The 18445-nt window shown below is 46.4% G+C and overlaps 1 protein-coding gene and 1 long non-coding RNA gene across 3 annotated transcripts in view; one reads left to right on the forward strand and one right to left on the reverse strand.

Annotated features, from left to right (window-relative positions):
* The window catches only part of LOC120374921, a 30777-nt gene extending 28451 nt beyond the window's left edge, over positions 1-2326 (forward strand). Inside the window, exon 3 of the long non-coding RNA XR_005586340.1 lies at positions 361-2326. This is a non-coding gene — a long non-coding RNA (uncharacterized LOC120374921). The remainder of the gene's footprint in view (positions 1-360) is intronic.
* Positions 2327-9979: 7653 nt separating this feature from the next.
* VWC2L (von Willebrand factor C domain containing 2 like) overlaps positions 9980-18445 on the reverse strand; it is an 83178-nt gene continuing 74712 nt past the window's right edge. Inside the window, exon 4 of one of the 2 annotated variants that reach the window (XM_039493622.1) lies at positions 9980-11364. In XM_039493622.1, the coding sequence (XP_039349556.1) occupies positions 11216-11364 (149 nt within the window). In that variant the 3' untranslated portion in view covers positions 9980-11215. The remainder of the gene's footprint in view (positions 11365-18445) is intronic. The other variant, XR_005585962.1, reaches the window with a different exon arrangement.

Raw genomic sequence — 18445 nt, forward strand, 5'->3', positions numbered from 1 at the left:
GCCTTCAGTGCCTTGCAAGGCAGGCTGGTTTAACTGAGTATGACTGTAGTATGTAGGATTGTTGTAGCCATGTTGGTCCCAGAATATTAGAGAGACAAAGTGGGTGAAGTAATATTTTTGATTGGACCAACGTCTATTGGTGAGCTCAAAAGCTTGCCTCTCTCTCACCCACAGAAATTGGTCCAGTCAAAGATATTACCTCCCCTACCTTGTCTCTCCTTGATTGTGTGTATTTTCTTTTCCCTTTAATGAGCAGTAAACAGAACTATAGTCTTTCATGCTATCTGGTTGATGGAAGGTACAGTCATAGTGAGACTTCGCTCTTTGTGCGCATACATGTTGCTTTATTATGTTTTTCAGACGCATCGCTGAATAGCTTTCACTGCAGCGGCTCCAGCCTCCCTGCTGATTGGGCCGACAGCTCGATCCTCAAGAAGGTCAAGTAAAATGGAACTCAAGTCATTATGTGCCATTGAAGCAATTACACGCTGCTGACTCAGGGGCATTGATAATCAGCAGTCTGGGTGCTGATAGCGGTTGGTGGTGGCTGAGGGAAGGATGGAGGGAGTTGCAACTCCAATTTGTTCCAGTCTTAGCCTGTTTCAATAAGTGCCTCTCTAATGCTGTTATATGAGGATGAAATATGCCTCATAATGGTTTGCAGGTGATACAAAGCAGAGATGGATTTCCACAGGAGTATGGGGAAAATAATCTCAAATTCTAGATAACCACATATTAATGCGGCACTGAAAACAGACAATACTGTGAGGCAAAGCTCCTGGGACTGAGGGAGATGTGAGGTGTTCTCCTTAAAGAGGCGAGAGCAGATGTATGCACACACCAATTCAGGGGACAGGAAACCAGAGCCCGTTACACCTAGAAAAGTTTGAATAACGCAAACTGTATTTAAATTAAAAAAGCAATAACTTACCAGCTCCCTGTGGAGTTTCCCCTTCTCTCTTCCTATCGCCTAGGTCCCTGTGTGACTTTGCTGAAATTTCTCAGTGGTCATGTTTTCCCTCAGACTCATTTTCTCTACTTATCAACCTTATGAAAAAATATTTTTGTCTGTAAAAATCCTACTTATCTCCCACACACCCTCCCACACCGTCTCAGTCTCTCTCTCACACACCTCCCCCCTCCTTTGTTAATCTCTCCTTTCTCTGTCCTCAGCTCCATTTTTACCACCTTTGTCTCTCTTTTCATTTTCCCAAGCAATGGCCTATGCTCTCCACCAACTCCCCCCCACTTCCCTCTAGCCCCTCAGCTCACCCCGTGCTCCCTTCTCTCAGCTCCTTCCTACCTCTCTCCCCTCTGCACTCCCCGTGGTCCCTCAATGCCCCCAGGCTTCCCTTCCAGCCCCTGGTGCTCCCCCTCCATCCCCCAACCCCTGCACTGCTCCCAGAGCAGTTATGAGACCGACGCTGTAACTGGCACTAAGAGGAGTTGATCCCCTGCTGCCTGTTCGGAACCTGGCTTGCTGCCATCTTTTAATCATGAGCCTGGCTGCTCTGCCATGCAGGGGAGGGAGATGGCTGAACCCCCTGGCCCCAGTGCATGGGGCTGGTCACAGCCCTGGAACTGCAGGGCCGAGAAGAGGGCTTCACACAAGTGGGAGAGGGGTGGGCAGAGCTCTGGCGCCACTGGCCTGCACACCGGAGCCCGGTCAGAAAGGGCAGTAATCTGTGACAATAAGAGGGCAGACTGTGATTCTGAGTGTGACACTCGAGTTCCTGCACTGCCCCTTGGGTGTGCTGGATCTTAGGGCTACAATCCAGCCCCTCCACAACTGCTAGATTGATCTGAGCAGCATCTGCTGACTATGCCAGCTCCTAAAGGGCTGTCCAGATCCCTAGACCTCCCACTGGAACGTCCTTGCATTCACATTAGAGATCTCTCTCCCCCTTGGGTTTATGGACATACACAGCTCATAGCAAGGATTTACCTTCCCGTCCTCTGAGCACAATTGCAGGTGCAGAAAACTCACTGAAAATCAGGCATTAAGCAACTGAGCCATGAATGTCAGCTTCGGAGGAGGAGAAAGAACGGGCCGTGCTCCTGGATCTAATAACATATGTATCAGACACCTTTCTCTTGAGATGGCAGATTCTGGGAGCCCCACATGAATCTTTCAACAAGATTGAAGAGATGCTATTAATTGCTATCGATCATGGGTCAAGAAATTAAATTGCATCTGCAACTATATCTCTGAAAGGCCTAAGAGTAGTTAATGGGTCTGCCTGGCCCAGTGCTGTGATTAATTAAAAGGGGAAGAGAACCACAAAATATTAAAATAAATAAATGCATTGAGATGTGTGTGCTTATCTTGGAAATACACAAATGGAGAGACTAGACAGCTCACTGGAAGGTTAAAAAGTACAGTTTAACGCTTTCTGGCCTGGAAAATTGTAAATAAAACTCACTGTGGACTACATTATTATTAGTGTTTATTATGGGGGAGGAATCAACGGCCTTTGTGCTCCTAAAACCTTTAGGTGCTTCTGAAAATCTCCCCCTATTTGTATTACGCGAGCGTCTAACCCAGATCAGGACCCAGATCAAGGTGCTGTACAAATACATACTGAGAGACAGTCCCTGCCCTAAAGAGCTTGCAATCCAGGCCCCGATTCAGGAGAGCATCCCTAGTCAAGACTGTACTTTAAACACGCGCTTAACTTTAATCATGCGCTCAAGTGTGTTCCTGAACTGGGGCCTGGGTAGCTGAGACAGACAATGGCTGGGTGGGAACACAGAGGTATGACATGGTGGCTTGCCCAAGGTGACTCAGAAGGTCATTATGCAGTGTGGTTGTAGCCATGTCGGTCTCAGGATAGTAGAGCGACAAGGTGGGGAACGTAATAAAGCCTCTCTCGCTCGCTCTCTCTCTCTCTCTCACACACAAATGGAAGTTGGTCCACTCACCTTGTCTCAGTAGTTCATTAGCAGCGTTGGGCCCAGAACCCAGGCCTTACGACTAGCTATCCGTTAGGCTGCACTGCCTTCGCTGAAGGTACTGGAATACGCTCCTTTTCCATGGCTATGCAAACGTTTAGCTGGACAGGGATGTTAACATGAGCTGGTCACGCGCTGCTTTGCTGTGATGTATCCTTTTGTGGCATGCCGCTATAGTATTGAAACTGCTCAGAGAAAAGAGCGGTGGATAGACTACTGCACAATACTGTGCAAAATACCTACTGACTAGTGAGGAAGGATTTTGTGGCTAATCAGCTAGGTCCAGCTTGTGACCAACTCCTGAGATCCTCCCCAGTGTGTATCCCCTCAAGCACTGCTCCCTGTTCACTCAAAAAGGGTGGGCAAGAGGTGGCCACCTCATTATGCATCTCCATATGGGAGCAGACACAGCCTGGGATTTTCAAATGAGCGTAAGGGAATTAAGCACACAATTCCCACTGGCTTTCCGTGAGAATTAAGCATGTAACTCCCTTGGGCCCTCTTTGAATCCAAGACTTAAGGGCTGCCAGTGACTGCACCACTCTTGCTGATGAAGAAGTCTGAGGAACAATGGCACAGTTCCTTATTTAATTAATCCTTAATTGATTTCAGTGGGCGTTAGGCACCTAAATACCTTTTACGGCGCTGGGTCAATGTCTCACTGCGGTGGTGAGGTTCTCCACATGTGACAAGGGTTCTACATTGGTGCAAACCTGCCTCGCAGCTACTGGCTGTGACCTGCAGTGTGTGTGAGAACCCACGCAGGCATTCCATTCACCTGTATTTCATAATAGATAGGGCTCCCGTTTACTGAGCGTGACCCTGCCTTTGGACTCCCAATACCAGCTGACATGGGGCGTTTTGAAAGGGGAGCTGGGTACAAGCTGTTGAGCGCTAGCAGCAAGTCGATATCTTTCTTACTCAGCGTTGGCGATATCTGGGCTTTGGAGGAGCCCAGCAAGAAACCAACTGGATGACAGCCCCTTTTCATAGCAAGGCGTAAGCAATGTCAAAGGGAAGCGGTGGCAGTCTGTGGTGCAAGTTAGTGCCAGCCAGCAAGGCTGAATGTCTGGGGCTGTTGTAACAGATGATTGCCTAAGTATGTGTCATTTAGCCATGTTATTGGTCATGCCCCTTAAGTGAGATAAGCCTGACCACGCGACACAGGAGAAGGATTTTTAGTCTATGTGGTGATAAATACGCCGTATTGCGTGACACGCAGAATTTGTATCGCTACAGCAAAGGCCCATGTCCACTGAATAACAGGAATAATGCACAACTGTGTACACAACGGGCTAGATGGTGCCTTTAGACGCAGCCCTGAGCAAAAGGTGTCGCCGTAGGTTGCACTAGGACTCAACGATAACCTTAGGGTGATCAGAGGTCCCAATTTTATAGGGACAGTCCCGATTTTTTACACTTGCTGACTGGTCACCCTAGATACCCGGCTAAGGTACAATTCTTCCCCGCGCCTGGCCTCACACCAATAGTAATTACAAGAGCCCCAGGATGACTCTGCTGTGTTGGGCCGTGCAGTGGCCAGGCAGCGCCAAGGTTCTGCCCACTCACTCCCTTCTCGTTACGCCATCTCAGAGTGGCGTAAATGAGCCCATGGCACCGGCTTACTCCCGTGCCAGGCTGTAAAGGGAGGTCGTACTAGCTTATGAAGGCCTGTAGTGCAAGAGACACTCTAGTCCCAAATGAGATGGGCGGGAGCAAGAATCTATTTCTTACAATGCACCATTTGCCTCGTGTTTGTTTTTAAACTGGAGAAACAACCCACAACTCAAAGCACCTTGTATTTTTACCTATGTAAAGGCCCTGGACCATGGAGCTCCCTGCCACTGCAGACGGGCACAAGCCCAAAGCCTTTAGATGTAGGCACCAGCTCTTGGCGCAGCCCTTCCCACAATGGCAGAAGAACAACCTGGCACTGTAGAACAACAGGGATAATCCAGAAAGGGAAAAAAAATCATAAAATGAGGGATGGATGAACAATACTAGCCTTCCAACAGCATTGGGCCTGATTTTGTTATGTCAGTGTCCAGCTAGCATGGATATAATCACTTCAGACATGTATAAGTGAAGGACTGGTTCTTATTTACATTCGTGCTCCTTTACACCATGAAAAGGGGCCGCAGTGTAAACATGACTCAGGTCCAGCCTATGTACAAGGCTCTTTCTTGCCAGGCCACTATGTAATTTAACAATCACGCCACAGAAATCCTTTAAATTCTGTTCTGTGGAACAAAAGCCCCAATTTCACCCAGGATAGTGGCATCTGTTTTTCTGATCCCAGTATCCTAGTCTGAAACCAGTGTTATCTCTCTGCTGAGCAGTGACCAATGTCCAGGGCCTCGCAGGTCAGCTTTGCTCAGGAGGAGAACTCAGAGATGTGGGGTCTGGATATGTTCTAGGTGTAACTTGCTTTCTTTACACTCTCCACCACTCCTGGAATGAGGTGGTCAAATAGCATGCAGGCAATCCTGCCTTCCAAGCATCTCAGTCCAACAACAATGCCCGGTTCCCATGGAGCAACCCTGTCTCAAATATTGACTCTAAGCAGAACCAAGGTATAAGGCAAACTCGCCTGCTGTTCCCATACCTGCCGCTTAACCGTGTACCCCAAACTAAGACATCATGCCTTCCCAAGAGGCAAAACTTGCTCTCACACTAAGAACACTAACCTGGAAGACTTGGTGTACCACCACCAACTGATGCCACCTGTGATAACAATATCAGCGGCACTGGGCTTTAAGCTAGCTCTTTGTTTCCATGCTACCACACCGGAACAGCGCTGGGCACGTTGGCTTTGGCCACTGCTTCAAAGTCCATTGCTGGGTAAACCAAAGTACAATAAAGCTGTCTTGCCCACAAGCTACATAGTCTCCATTAGCTTACCTCAGGTGTCTCTGCTGCTTAACATGTCCTGTCTCTGCCTGGCCCTCGGTTACCTCCCCTGCTATTTCCCGGTCAGTCTCACCAGCCTTCTATTACTTTATTCTGCCTCCCAAATTTCCCCTTGGGCACTTTCTCAGTGCCTTTCTGGTCCATTGATGGCTTTTGCATGCCGCAGCTGTTTTGGGTGGCTATTGAGCAGGCATAGAGCATACAACTGCAGCCTCTGGCGTGGGCAGTGTGTTAGCAGCAATATGCCACCCACAGCCCTGCTTTTCACAGGGGCCCATATCCTCAAGGTATTTAGCCTTGTACGTACCTATCTCATTGAGCTGGAAGGGACCTTGAAAGGTCATTGAGACCAGTCTCCTGCCTTCACAGCAGGACAAAGTGCTGTCCCTGACAGATTTTTTGCCCCAGATCCCTAAATGGCCCCCTCAAAGATTGAACTCACAACCCTGGGTTTAGTAAGCCAGTACTCAAACCACTGAGCTATCCCTCCCAGGGAGCCTAGCACCGGAGAGTAGCTCACTGGAAGGGCCTGAGGGTGACTGCCTCTTGGAAGTGATCAGAAGCATGGATGGGTTTCACTGTATCTCCCTGCAGCAATAGCCATTTTTTCATAACCCATGAGCACGGCTTGACTGCTAAATTCAGCAGCTTGTTAATTTCCTCCTTTTAAAGTGCAACACCATTTTTTTCCCCAGTACCTGGTCTCTCTGCAAAATGATTTTCCAAAAATCTAAGTTAAAAGTCCCTGTATTGTTTATCAGGCCACAGCTAAACTGGCTGGGGACAAGAGACAGGGTCAGTTCCTTCAGCCCTTTTTCACACCCAGCAGCTCTTTACTCTGCGAGGTGTCCCACTGAAATCGATAGGGATGATTCAATGCAAGTCGTAGTATGAGAGTCTGGCCTTTAGAAAACGCTTAACCAGCATAGCCTGGGATATAGATATGTCTAGTTTAATTAATAATATTTTGCATGTGTAGTGCTGTACATGTTCCAAGCACTGTACAAACATTAACTACAGTGATTAATCTGTAATTAATTAGAGTAACTACTAATTAGGGTAAATAACAGTGAATCTCCCTCTGTAGGTACCAAATTGATTTTGTGAACTGAAAGCAAATTATTACGCTGATTAGATGGCATCAAGTTTAAAGTGGTACCACAAGGGGAGTGATAGCAGTGGGGTTAAAGGAAAGGACCAGGGGTCAGGACGGTGGTGTTCACAGCACTACCGTAACTTTTCAGTGTGACCGTGGGCAGTTATGTGGGCCCCTCTGTGCCTCAGTTTCCCCATCTGTAAAATGGGGCTCATGCTATTGACCTCCTTTGAAAGCACTCTAAGAGCTGGGTATTTTATTATTTTCCCTTAATGTCTGTTAACGGGCTCCGAGAGCCTTGGCTGGCAGTCGCTAGAGAAATGCCAAGGACTATTACCATTTTGGGACCAGTCAAGCTCTCGCTATCACAGTACAAGATGTGTGGAGCAAAGCTAGTGTCCTGTGTAACTCGCCGTCCTATTGCTAGAGCTACTGGGCTTTCAATTCACGGATCCAGATACTAACTTTGTTGCACCTGGGGACATAAGTGTGTAGGCTAGAGTTGAAAAGGCACAACAGCTAATACAAGTTCAGGAGCCAGGTTGTAACAAACAAATGAATGTTCAAGAAAAAGCTATGGGAAAGCGCTGCAGCCGGTATAAATCAGTGTCACGCCATTAACATCAGTGCCAGTTTACACCAGCTGAGGATCTGGTAGTTTAACCTACTCTGCCAGAATCCAGGAACTCCTCAGCTATTTACAGCCACCAGGCGAGGTCCTGCAGTCTCTTCTGCACAGCTTTACTGGCGCAAACCCCTCCCAGAGGTCCCCGAGACTGCGCTGTCCTGTTTCATCTGGAAAGTGATGAGCTGACATGTACTTTGGGGGGGACAAGTGGCAGAGTAAAATACACCAAAAACATTTGTTTTGCAGTTTAACACACTTTATATTTAACAAAATAATTTTTAATAATATATTTTTACACATCAAATATTGTTGCTAGAACCCCATATTTTTTTACAGTCAAGTTTGGGGTTTCTGTCCCATCCGTTTTTCAGGCACACTGTTGTTTAGCGCGTTTTGAAATTGGCTAGTCATTGACCAAGTAAATAGGATGGTCCCTTATTTAACAGTAGCAGTGTACATGGACCACATTCTCAGCGGGTGTAAATCGTAGTTGACTTCAACAGCGCTATGCTGAATTCTGGCAGCTGCGAATCTGGCCCCAATAAAACTCAAATGGGGAGGAAATAAGAATACAGAGGCAACAGGATGGTTGCAAACACAGGATCTGATTCTCCTACCATTGACACCGAAGTGTGCCAGCTCCTCAGCTGGTTTACATCAACATGGCTCCATTGATTTCAGAGGAACTGTGCTAATTTAAAGCCGCCAAGGAGCCGTCCCCAAGAGTTTGCCATGGAGCAGTTTTGGGCCCCAAAGTCTTAACAAAAAAACCCATAAATACAAAAGCACCCAATGGTTCAAAAGCCAGGACCTGGTTATACCAGAACTGTAAAGTAGTATCACTGCTTTGCCAAGGTCTGTCACAGTATTGGGTTACATCTTCAGGAAGGTAAACAAACAGGTGTCAGGGCTACGAAGCCTGAAAGTAAATAGCTTGCAGTGAGACGCCAGGAAAAGACATTCTCTGGCTGCTAACAAAGCCCATGGTGCTGCCCTCCTCCAGCAGTGTTGGTAGCTGCTTTCTGAAGATGGCTTCTCCGTGTATGCACCTTTGCCCTAGTACGTCCTTGCCATAGTTCTTGGTGTGCTTATCCTCCTTTGATGCAGAATTATTACATCTTGGTGTCCTAGTTGAATGTTTGCTTTTCGTCCCCCCCCGAGAAGGACACTGTAGCTGCTTAATAATGGATACATCACGGCTCTACGAAAGGTCTCCCTTGTGTTTCCACCCCAGCCACATCGTTTATTTTTTATTCCCATGAATGTGAATTTCAAAGCTGGCACTAGGCTACCTTACTGCAAAGGAAGCCATGTCGCTCTGTGCACAGAAAGCCTGGACTGCCGCTACTGTGTGTGGGCATGAATCAATCACGCAGGGATGCTCATGAATGATTCAAGAGGGTGTATTATCTATGAATGGCTGCCACCGCAAAGTTCCAACCTTGGCGCAGGCTGGTGCTCTGCAGAAGGGGCTCTTGCTGGACTGCAGGATGGCAAAGTTATTTGTACCGCCAGGAAACCAGTTTACTCAAGGAGTTTGAGGGCCAACGCCTCACCACCTTCATTTTAGGAATGGCTCTTGCTGGAACGAACTGCTATTAGGAGGGAAGACTTGTAATGTCTGGGGGAGATGTTCTGACCCTCTGTCTCATGCTGAGACCTTACTTCGTGAATGGACCCATTGACTTCCACTGAGCTGCACCAGGAGGAAGGTCTGACTCTGCATGGAGAGGAGGTTAATAGTCTGGCCTTGTATGAGAAGTGCTATTGTAAATCCTGGGAACTATGTCTTTGCAGGCCTAGGTCACTGGTAGCCCATCACACCAGTCTGAGTCTTGGCCAGTTTCCACTGAAGTCAATGGGAAGAGTCCCAGGATGAGCTCCATGTAGGGATCAGACATTTCTTAGAATCAATATTAGGGTTGGAAGGGACCTCAGGAGGTCATCTAGTCCAACCCCCTGCTCAAAGCAGGACCAATCCCCAACTAATCCCCCAATGGCCCCCTCAAGGATTGAACTCACAACCCTGGTTTTAGCAGGCCACTGCTCAAACCGCTGAGCTATCCCTCTCCCCCAAACTTGATCATTTGCTCTTGGGCTGCTAGGGTCTAGGAGTGTCTGAGGTGCGAGAAGCATGCTCATCTCCTGAGAGTGGGGATGTTACAGATGGGTTCCTTGGCCATCATGGTTACAGGCCTTGGGGGATGGCGAGAAAGTGAAGGGCTCATTAGGAGTGTTGTCCACTGTCCATAGGACAGGAGAACACACTCTGCCACAGCTCACACCATGTATGTTAGTAAGGGCACAGGTTTAGCTTGCTCTGTGAACAACCAGTTGTCTATATCACTATTTCTGCTGGTGCTCCAGGGCAGTTTTGTGATTTTAGTTCATAAAAAAAAATCTCCAGAAAACAGCTGCAGAAATCTCACTGGGGGGTGGTCAGAGACGCATTCAGATCTGCACTTGCAATAGAAACAGTGGGCCAAATCTTTGGTCTCACTGAGGTCACGTGAAATTTGGCCTTGACTTCAGTGAGACGAGGGTTTGGCGCAGAGTGGTGAGGGCACCGTGACAAGGTAAATGCAGATGTAGCTCAGGGAAGCTGCATGTTGAAACCAAATCAGAGGGCTAGTGTCAATGCTGATTAGATTCACAAGGGGTCTGCGCATGTTGACCCCACTGTTTACGCTAGCAGAAGCCACAAAGGGCCAAACTAATCGCTGGTGTAAGGCAGCACAGGTACACCAGGAATGTACGTGTATCCCAAGTGATTGCAAACAGTCCAAAGCAAAGAGCTTGAGAATGCTGGTGACAAATGGGGCACATTTTCAACCTCGGCTGCAAACTTAGTGTGTGTCATTTTCCAAATTATTTTGGTTCGTGTTTCCCCATCACGTTCATTGGTATCAAGGGAGTTACATCTACCTACTGATGTTATCCGGCATTGTTTAGTGATTTGATTGACAGCTTTCATGTATCGGTCATGAGTATTGTGTAGATTTCTTCAACTTGATTGTCCCCACTTGGTGGAGAAAGCATAACACAGACAGTGTGTTTCTAGCGTGTGGTTGATCCCTCTTTCTCTGTGCATCTAGTCCGACCTTTCTGCAGTTTACAGTCCAGGTTGATTTCTTCCATCTATCCATCCCTCCACCTCCCATCTCTTTGTTAGCATAATTAAACATTTAAAAAGTATTCATTCTTGTTTAACCCATAACCTTATTACCCAGAAGACCCTGTCTGGGAGAAAGTTTAGGAAGATGCTAAAAAAAAAAAAAATCACAACAGCAAAAATGCAATTCATACGGTAGGAAGTGATAGATAAGCTACAAGTTAATTGGCAGGTTGGAGGCATTATGGGTGGAGGAACCTGTGCAGGTATTTTCCCTTCCAAAACCTCAGCTACTGAGTCCCCATCAAGCAAAAGCAGATTAGATATCTAGCTACTGGATATATATTCTGTATACAGCGTGTGAGAGAACTTTCCTGTTAGCAAAATATTCACTTTTGTTAACCCTAAAAGGTTTTGCTGGTGACCCTAGCACAGCTGGCAGGAGGTTTAACATGTGCAGTGTAGAAGCCATTACATTTGTCTTTTAATAGACTCGTCATTGATCTGGATTTTGCCTCTACAGAGTCTGCTTGCCGTGGCACTCGCGTTTTGAACACTGAGCAGGCTTCCACCAGTCCCCGTTGTGACAGTGACAGATGTTACACTCATCCACTTTCACTTCAATGCCAGCCGGAATTATGGTGGTTCCTGCAAAGCAGTTTGGACCTGGAAACACACATACAAAATAAATACATAAATTAAAATTGGGGCTGGGTGTGTATGGAAGGAGAGCGGGGGGAGGGGGGAGGGGCACATGGTGGATTTGAGAGTTAGACCACATGATAATCGTTTACAATCAGGGGGTCTGATGAAGTCATCCCAAAGTACAACCCCTCCCCATCCCTTCAAATCACCAGCCAGTCCAACATCGCCATAGTCCATTAGCACCAGGCAGGAAATCCTGGCCCTATTGAAATCAATGGCAAAACCCTCATTCACTTCAATGGGGCGAGGATTGTGCCCATCGTGCAATTAAATAACGTTTTCGTAGAAGCCATGCGAGTGCTCAATTGGTTTCCAAGCATAAAACAAAGCTTCAGACATTTAGCTTCCTTCACGACCCTCCCCATTCACTGGATACTTTGTCACAGTCAAAGGCTTCCCCTGAGCAGCTGATCGGTAATGCAGTGTCCCCTTCCTCCTAGACCGGCTGCAAGACCTCAGAAAAACATTGGGACTAAATCTTCAGCTGATGTAAATTGGCAGCGCTCCAGTGAAGTGAATGGAGTGCTGCCAATTTATACCCGTGGCTGCTATAACTCCCTCCAGCTCCTTAAAATCAGTCCCTGGGATCCTGAGCTGGTTCCCTGATAACAATGAATAATTCACAGCACCAATAATTGATTTGCCTCCCAAACAAGCTTGGTTATAGGATTTATTTTGTAAAGAGGATTCCTTTAATCTGCTGATCTTGCCTTTTTTTTTTTTCCTAAAAATCTTTATTAGACAATTTCAAACCCAAGTCACTTCTGAAGTCAGCAGGCTTTTTGTTTTCTCATGCTCATAAAGGACCAACAAATAAAACATGGCCCAGCGGGTTATGTACATGCAATGCTTCTCCCCCCATACACACACCCACTAGCATTATACTGTGAAATACTGAGCCTCAGCTCTCAATGAAATCAATTCTGAAAAGCCAGAGAGGCGAGAGGCTGTAGAGGTTTAGCCTCTTTGAGGACTGATGGCTGCATTATACCACTCGCTAGGTGAGCTGATTGTAGAAGTTAAATTAGCCAAACCAAACTGATTGTCACATGTATTCAGTATTGCCCAAAACTATGGTCAAGTGTAACATCGACTGTCCTCTAGTCACATGTTTTTGCATCTGTTTTCCTACTACCTGGAGTGAATTTGCAATAATATTTTAACATCAAAGCACATGAATCACAGGCTAGCTCTAAACTAAACTTAGCACTGTTTTAAGGGAACACAGCTCTTCCCAAGGTGTATTTGTTTCTCTCTCCCATAGTGCATTTTAAATCTACATTTCAAGAAAAAAAATGCATATCTGCAAACGTGTGTATATAAATGACTGTGCAAGGGGGAGGCTCAGTTGCATTCCAGGCTCTTTTAGTATTAACTAACAGTTGGAGCTGGCGAGGCATTGGCCATTGGACTGATTTTTCTAATGGAAAATGTGGTTTCTGCAAAATTATTATTTTTAACCTGAAATACTGATTTTGTCAAAGTGAAATATTTTATTTCGGGCTGGTTCAACCCAAATTAGAATATTTCATTGTCAGAAATAACCCATGTTTCCTTTTGAATCAATGCAACCAAACATTAAACTGCATTTTCATATTGTGGTTCATTGCCTTACAGGAGTTACAGTTCTGGCACTGATTCTCAGTGGTTCAAGCGCCCAAGAGAGCTACATCTCCTGTATCAGGACAAAAACCAAATGTTTAAGTGTCAGAATTTCTCACGGGACAGAATTTCAAAACTGCACTCAAGTCTACCTACCATACCAATGTTAGGAGTCCATTGAAAGTTTATTTCATGCCACTGGCTTGGTGTGTGTGGAAATGTTAATATAGTCATTGTTCTCAAGCTGTCATCATCGGTAGCTCTTTCCCATTCCATATAACTCCCAAACGGGCATTATTTATAGTACAGTAGCCCTAGCTGCTTTTAGGGTGACCAGACAGCACGTGTGGAAGATTGGGACAGGGTGTGTGTGTGTGTGTGGGGGGGGGTGTAATAGGAGCCTATATAAGAAAAAGACGCAAAAATCAGGACTGTCCCTATAAAAATTGAGAGATCTGGTCACTCTAGCTGCTTTATTGGGGCTCCACTGTGGTAGGTGCTATTCACACACATTAGTAGGAAACAGGCCCTGTCCAAACAAGCGTGCAGTCTAAACAGACAAGCCAGATGATGGATGGGGAGGGAAATGACTTGCCCAAGGTCACACAGTAAAGCAGTGGCAGAGCCGGGTCCAACACCCAGGCTTCCTGACTCCTCGAACAGTATCCACTGGACCTCCTGCCTTTCTCAGCCAAATCTTTGGAAACCGAAGGACGTTTTTAAGCGCACATGTACACAGACAGACCCAAGTACACACTGGAAATGCTCTTCAAGTTTCTTGCGTTTTGAGAGATTAGCCACAATGACATTCCCTAGACTTAAAAATGGGGACTATTGGTGGAACTGGTAATCTGTCCCAAATCTAAGTAGACAAACACTGCATATATTGCAGTGGTCAGCTACTTGAAAGGTTCCCTCCATTCTATGGGCAACAGAAATATTTCCACACGTATGAATTCAATAAAATAACCTCTCAAGTGACTCCCAGTTAGGCCCTGTGCTTTAACCTCACTACATCGGCAGACATACAGTTCAAAACTTTCTTCTCCCCCTCCCTTCACAAATCCATTTGCAGGGATAATGTTTGTGGCATCGCATTAAACAAAGGGCGGGTGGTGAACTTCACACATTTATCTTAACATTTGCCCAGGAGTCTTGCCTGAAAACTAGAGCTTTTATGGGCAAAGCAAGACATTTGGGCACTCTAAATTATAGATGAGTCTAAATCAGAGGGTCAATCCATTTAATGGGAAGGAGGTGAAATGCACTATGTAGCTTGGTAGGACTTACTGGTCTGTGCCTGTCACAGGCACGACTGGCAATGGGGTGGTCTGGCGCCATACCAAAGAGGTTTGCATTTTACAGCATCAGAAAACTATTTTCTTTCCCCTCATTAACTTTATTAGTAGCAGGACTTTATAGTACACTTCTCAGAGCTCACAGGTTTAAGTACAACAGGCCACAGGTTTGACATTGCTGGTCTTAACTACCCAGAAGTAATTTAGATAGTTGTCAAGCAGAATAATTGGTGTTTCTTGGCTATTATTCACATTTAAGTCATCCCTCCCTTTAATAAGTGCTGCTATAAATTTAGATCAGCTTTGTCTCAGCTTTGACTGTCCACGCTAATAGAGTCACAATAAAAGCATATGAGTGAGACACCTCTGATGACTTTTGCGCTAGCATTTGGAGCCATTATATACAGCCAGTATCTGCTACTTTACTACCATCCACTTTCATACTAACAGGAACCACTTCCTTGTAATCTATAGGTTAGTGCATTTGTCTTTGTTCCCCAATTGCCTGGCAGACTGTGGTGTGCTAAGGTATAGCCACGGTGCTCAAAAGTTGGGAGAGGAAGGAAGCTCTTGTGGTTAAGGCATGGGGCTGGGACTCAGGAGATCTGCATTCAGTTTTTGGCTCTGTTGCTGACTTCGGGCAGGCCATTTCATCTCTGTCCTTCAGGTCCCCATCTGCAAAATGGGAATAATCATTCGTGTCCTGTGTATTTAGACTATCAGATTCTCAGGGCAAAAGTGTCTCTTACTAGGTGTTTGTCCAGTGCCCTGCCCGCTGCATTCCCAATCTTAGCCGGAACCTCCGGGCGATCATACAAATAATGGATAATTAAACTAATCCTGTTGTTACCATGCAGTGCTAACGTTGTAGCTAACACTGTAGCAAACAACTGTGACCTTTAAATGGCCATCCAGGATCTCCTCACTAGTCCTTTTAAAGGAGTGCTGTGCCTGTATTGCTACTCTGTGCGCCGCAGCTTTAAGGAACAAGGCAGAGAAGCGTGAGTGCAGTAGCATGAGAAGCATATTGCCTCGGAGTAACTCCTTAAGGTGGAATCAAGCATCATCTGCATGGGCCCTGGTTGACAAAAGGGTACAGCTAGTCCTCCAGAAAGAGCCACGAGAGCAAGGGAGGGGCTTCATGTGATCTCAGGGGTGTTTGAAAAGAGCAGGCCCGGCCCTTCTGCAAGAAAGTGCGGGCAGGGCCAAATCCATGCACGGTGTGATTCCAGCCAAGATGAACGCCTCGAAAAAGGAGCCAGCTGAAACTGAGGCACCTGCAGTGGGACCCCAGATTTGGGGGCCGGTGTCTTTGGAGGACACTGGTGCTTGTGGGCTATAGTAATGATCAAGGACCTGATCCAAAGACCATGGAAGTCACTGGGCATCTTTCCATTGAGTTCAGGGGACTTTGGATCAGGCCCCAGTAGGGTGGAGTTAAGGCTGAGAGTGCGTATCAGCAATTGACAGTAAAACACGGTGCATAGATATTGAAAATATCCCCAAGCCAAGTGTGAGCACCCCAGGAAATTCAGAGCCACGGTTAAACTTAAAAGAAATCCAGACATGTTAAGGTAACACGCAGTTAGGGCACCCAAACAAGCTAAGCTCTGCCCACTAGGGATGCCATGCAATACCCACAGGATTACGATTAATGCATTTTAATGTTTGTCATCCAAGATTAGAGTCGTCCCGTCCCCCGTTCTCCCCCCCCCCCCCCGCCCCATGGCGTCACTATAGGAAACAGAGTTAAGGTTGTTTGAATGCCTTAACTGAGCATTTCCATTACTCCAAAGGGGCCTCTTTGAAGCACATGGCATTTCTATGTCTGTATATGTGTTTGGGCCCTATAGCTCTTTGTCCCCATGTAGTGGTTGGAACATGTAAAACATTTATGAGTCTGCTGCTGCCATCCATCTAACAAACTTTCCTTCCAGACACCGACCCAGGGCAGTGTTATAACTGATGTAGGTACGTCTCTCTCTCTCTCTCTCTCTCTCTCTCGCTCTCTCTCTTTCCCTCCTTCATGATAAACCAGAAAAGACATCAACAAAAGAAAACAATGACACCCGGATTCCCTTTTAACAACCACGATGCTGCTGCACTGTCTAGACAATGCTAATTGCAATTTGCATTCTGCTGTTTTCATTACTTTCATTTTCATCCTTTATAAAATAAGGGCTTTGCTCTCCAGAAGCAGGACCAAATGGCACTCTCCCTCTCTCTCTCTCTCACTCACACACACACACACCCTTGTGTCTTGATTTTAATGGGAGCTGTACATATAGGACTTGGATCTCTTCTCACTCACACTGATTATGGACTCCAGCAGTGTCACCTCTGATTTACACCAACTTGAGCAGAGAATCAGGCCTGGACTGAGAGGACAGACTTTGGCCTGCAATTTTGCTTAAAAAAAAAAATCATCACTCAGTATCAGCAAACATATGGTATGTACCGTACTGCTGTAGGTTGGCTTAAACCTCGTTTAAACTGAGGAGTGTGTCCTCCCACCTCGTTGAAAACAGCTGTAAGAGACAGCTGGCACCTGAGACAAAGAGGGTGCGGGAGCCCACTCAGAAATCTGAACTGTGTATGGGAGGGAGGGAGGGAGGGAGAGAGCCTGAGAAGGGTCAGAAGATGCACGGTGTAGCGAAGCTGGCTGGCTAAAAGAAAGTTGGGGCTGTAAGCAAAGAAACCATGTCCTCTTTTTGGTTCCTCCTGTGTTCAGGGAAACAAAACTCTATATATTCTTTATTGACAAATAAGAGTGCACCAGGGGTGGCTCTAGGCATTTTGCCACCCCAAGCAGGGCAGGCAGGCTGCCTTCGGCGGCTTGCCTGAGGAGGGTCTGCTGCTCCTGCAGACCCTCCACAGCAAGCCGCCAAAGGCAGCTTGCCTGCCACCCTCACGGCGACCGGCAGAGCACCTCCCGTGGCTTGCCGCCCCCAGCACGTGCTTGGCATGCTGGTGCCTGGAGCCACCCCGGGAGTGCACCACACTCTGTCATCACTTTCTACACCTAACAGGAAATACCGACAAGATCTCAAATTCTGGCTAGTCACTCATATATAATGAACAACAGCATGGTACATAAAAATACAATGCAAAAGGCAAGATTGCGGCAAAAACTACCCCAATAAGTCTCCTCCCTAGTACATGAATGTCACTCATCCAATGCTGAATATTGAAAACATAATTTTGAACACTATTTTAAATGTATTTTATCAATTTCAACTCCAGTGATTTACATGCTAATAAATCTGATCCTAAATGAGTACGTTTGGTATTCATGAAAAGATCACTTTTTAATTCATGCGGGACCTCTGCTTGATAGATTCTGAGAACCATTTTTGTACCAGGCCTTTCTGAAAGCTCTAGTAAATGAGTTTTGCCACAGCACAAACAGGGCAGATTATAAACCCAATGTCTATATTTCTTCCCCAGCCTGTTGAAGTAATTGTTTCTTCACACAGTAGGCTTACAGACTTCCGCGTGGGACTGAACCGAACTGCAGTCTGTGGTGTTCATAACAGATTTTAATTCTCTGCTTCATGAAATCCGAGACATGTTGTTGTGTTATGACACCGAGAACAGACTTTCCCATCAGGTAGACTCATTTGCTTCAAGTCCCAGATCAAACACACTTGAAATGCCAATAATTGCAGCTAGCTGCATTTAAAGTTGAACTAAGCACCTGTACCTCTTCAGAACAATGGTCTGTTTGCCTGCCAGACTCCTAACAACAAACAGATTCCAAAACAGTCACCAGTTCGGGGCAAGGGTTATCCGCCCCCCGGAGTACAGAGAAAAGACCTTTTCATTAAAGTTTAAACAAAAAGCTTCCTCTGGAGCTGAGGGTGGCAAGGAAGGGGGAAGAACATTTTCTCGATTGCTGCCCTAAGGCTGCCTGTTAATCATTTTATTTGAAAATTCAATACTGCCACAACTCCCACACACAGGAGAGACGGAGGGATTGCCTGGCACTTAAGGATGTAAGATTTATAGCACCAGGCTCCAATTAACTCTGCTGAATGCGTGAGGAGAAATGCAGCCAAGCTGTGCTGGGGAAGAGGTAAGGAGCTGGGATCTTTCAGCGCCAAGGGGTTTGACAAGCTGAGGGAATCCTCTACCTGTCAGCC

This window comes from Mauremys reevesii, linkage group 11 (genome assembly GCF_016161935.1).
Source record: "Mauremys reevesii isolate NIE-2019 linkage group 11, ASM1616193v1, whole genome shotgun sequence".
Classification (NCBI taxonomy): domain Eukaryota; kingdom Metazoa; phylum Chordata; order Testudines; family Geoemydidae; genus Mauremys; species Mauremys reevesii.